The sequence below is a fragment of the Penaeus chinensis genome, chromosome 30, assembly GCF_019202785.1.
Source record: "Penaeus chinensis breed Huanghai No. 1 chromosome 30, ASM1920278v2, whole genome shotgun sequence".
NCBI classification, from domain to species: Eukaryota; Metazoa; Arthropoda; class Malacostraca; order Decapoda; family Penaeidae; genus Penaeus; species Penaeus chinensis.
The window spans coordinates 1,707,173-1,708,755 of record NC_061848.1 but is presented as its reverse complement, the minus strand read 5'-3'; the positions used below and the strand labels follow the sequence as shown (position 1 = coordinate 1,708,755).

At 50.6% G+C, this 1,583-nt stretch overlaps 1 protein-coding gene across 1 annotated transcript in view; it reads right to left on the bottom strand.

Moving 5' to 3' along the window:
• Nucleotides 1–846: 846 nt before the first annotated feature.
• Nucleotides 847–1,583, bottom strand: part of LOC125041075 (vegetative cell wall protein gp1-like) — a gene marked incomplete at its 5' end in the record, with an annotated part of 906 nt that continues 169 nt past the window's right edge. Inside the window, one exon of the mRNA XM_047635828.1 lies at nt 847–1,583. This exon is cut by the window's right edge and continues 169 nt beyond it. Within this exon, the coding sequence (XP_047491784.1) occupies nt 847–1,583 (737 nt within the window).

Genomic DNA, 1,583 nt, shown 5'->3' with positions numbered 1-1,583 from the left:
CAAGCCCGTCGACATGAAAAAAAAAAATTGAATTGAAAATTTAAAAAAAAGGACTGAGGATTTGTCTTTTTTCCTTTTTTTTTTTTCTCTCTTCTTCTTCTTCATCATCTTCTTCTTTTCGGAACGTTAAATCTTTCGAAAAAGAAAAAAAAAACAAAAACATTAAAAATAATATTAAGAAATATCATATTATCGCATCAAACTATTTCATCAGGACTGTTTGATCAAGACTTATGTCGTAGATTATTTGGTGAAGATTGTATAAATATTATGTTAAAGAAACGTCAGTGCAATTAATGGATAGCGTGGAATGCTATTTGGGGAAAAAAAAAACTACGAAAAAAAAATGTGTGTATATATATATACGATTTTTTTTAGTAACACTGAAACGTCGAGGAAAACTATCTTTTAAGAGTTTCACTACGAAATGGACTTTACCCACTTACTCACTCACCCACCCACCGCTCACTCAACCACCTGCCCAACCCACTCACCCGTCCACGCACCCACTCATCCGCCCAGCCCACCCACCCGCTCACTCATCCGCCCAGCCCACCCACCCGCTCACTCACCCATTCACTTACCCACCCACTCACACGCACCTACCCACTCACCCACCCACGCACTCATACACCGGCCCGCCCACGCACCCACCGGCCCACCCACGCACCCACCCTGAAACGAAGAAATTCAAAGACTCAGCCAGGCTTTGTAATGGCGCATCGGCAGTGAGTCTCACAGCAGGTTCGTTCCAAAAATGAACCCTTACGGCCCATTCCACTGAGCCGCCTTCACGCCGGTCCGAACTCCGCGAACATCATTCTTTAATAAACAATTCGCAGCCGCTCATTCGGAGGAGAAAGGACTCCTTGAAGGCGGCTTGTCCGCGTGGCGTTGGCAACGCTGAGGCTTGTCCGCGTGGCATTGGCAACGCTGAGGCTGATGGGAGCGTCGGCGCGCGGGGTCGGGGCGAGTCTCGGGAATTTGGCTCTGGGATGGTGACGGGGATGGTGATGATGATGGTGACGGGGATGGTGACGGGGATGGTGATGATGATGGTGACGGGGATGGTGATGATGATGGTGACGGGGATGGTGACGGGGATGGTGATGATGATGGTGACGGGGATGGTGACGGGGATGGTGAGGATGATGGTGACGGGGATGGTGAGGATGATGGTGACGGGGATGGTGAGGATGATGGTGACGGGGATGGTGACGGGGATGGTGATGATGATGGTGACGGGGATGGTGAGGATGATGGTGACGGGGATGGTGAGGATGATGGTGACGGGGATGGTGAGGATGATGGTGACGAGGATGGTGAGGATGATGGTGACGGGGATGGTGATGGTGATGATGATGGTGACGGTGATGTTGATGGTGACGGTGATGGTGATGGTGATGGTGACGGGGATGGTGATGATGATGGTGACGGGGATGGTGATGATGATGGTGACGAGGATGGTGACGGGGATGGTGATGATGATGGTGACGGGGATGGTGACGGGGATGGTGAGGATGATGGTGACGGGGATGGTGAGGATGATGGTGACGGGGATGGTGAGGATGATGGTGACGGGG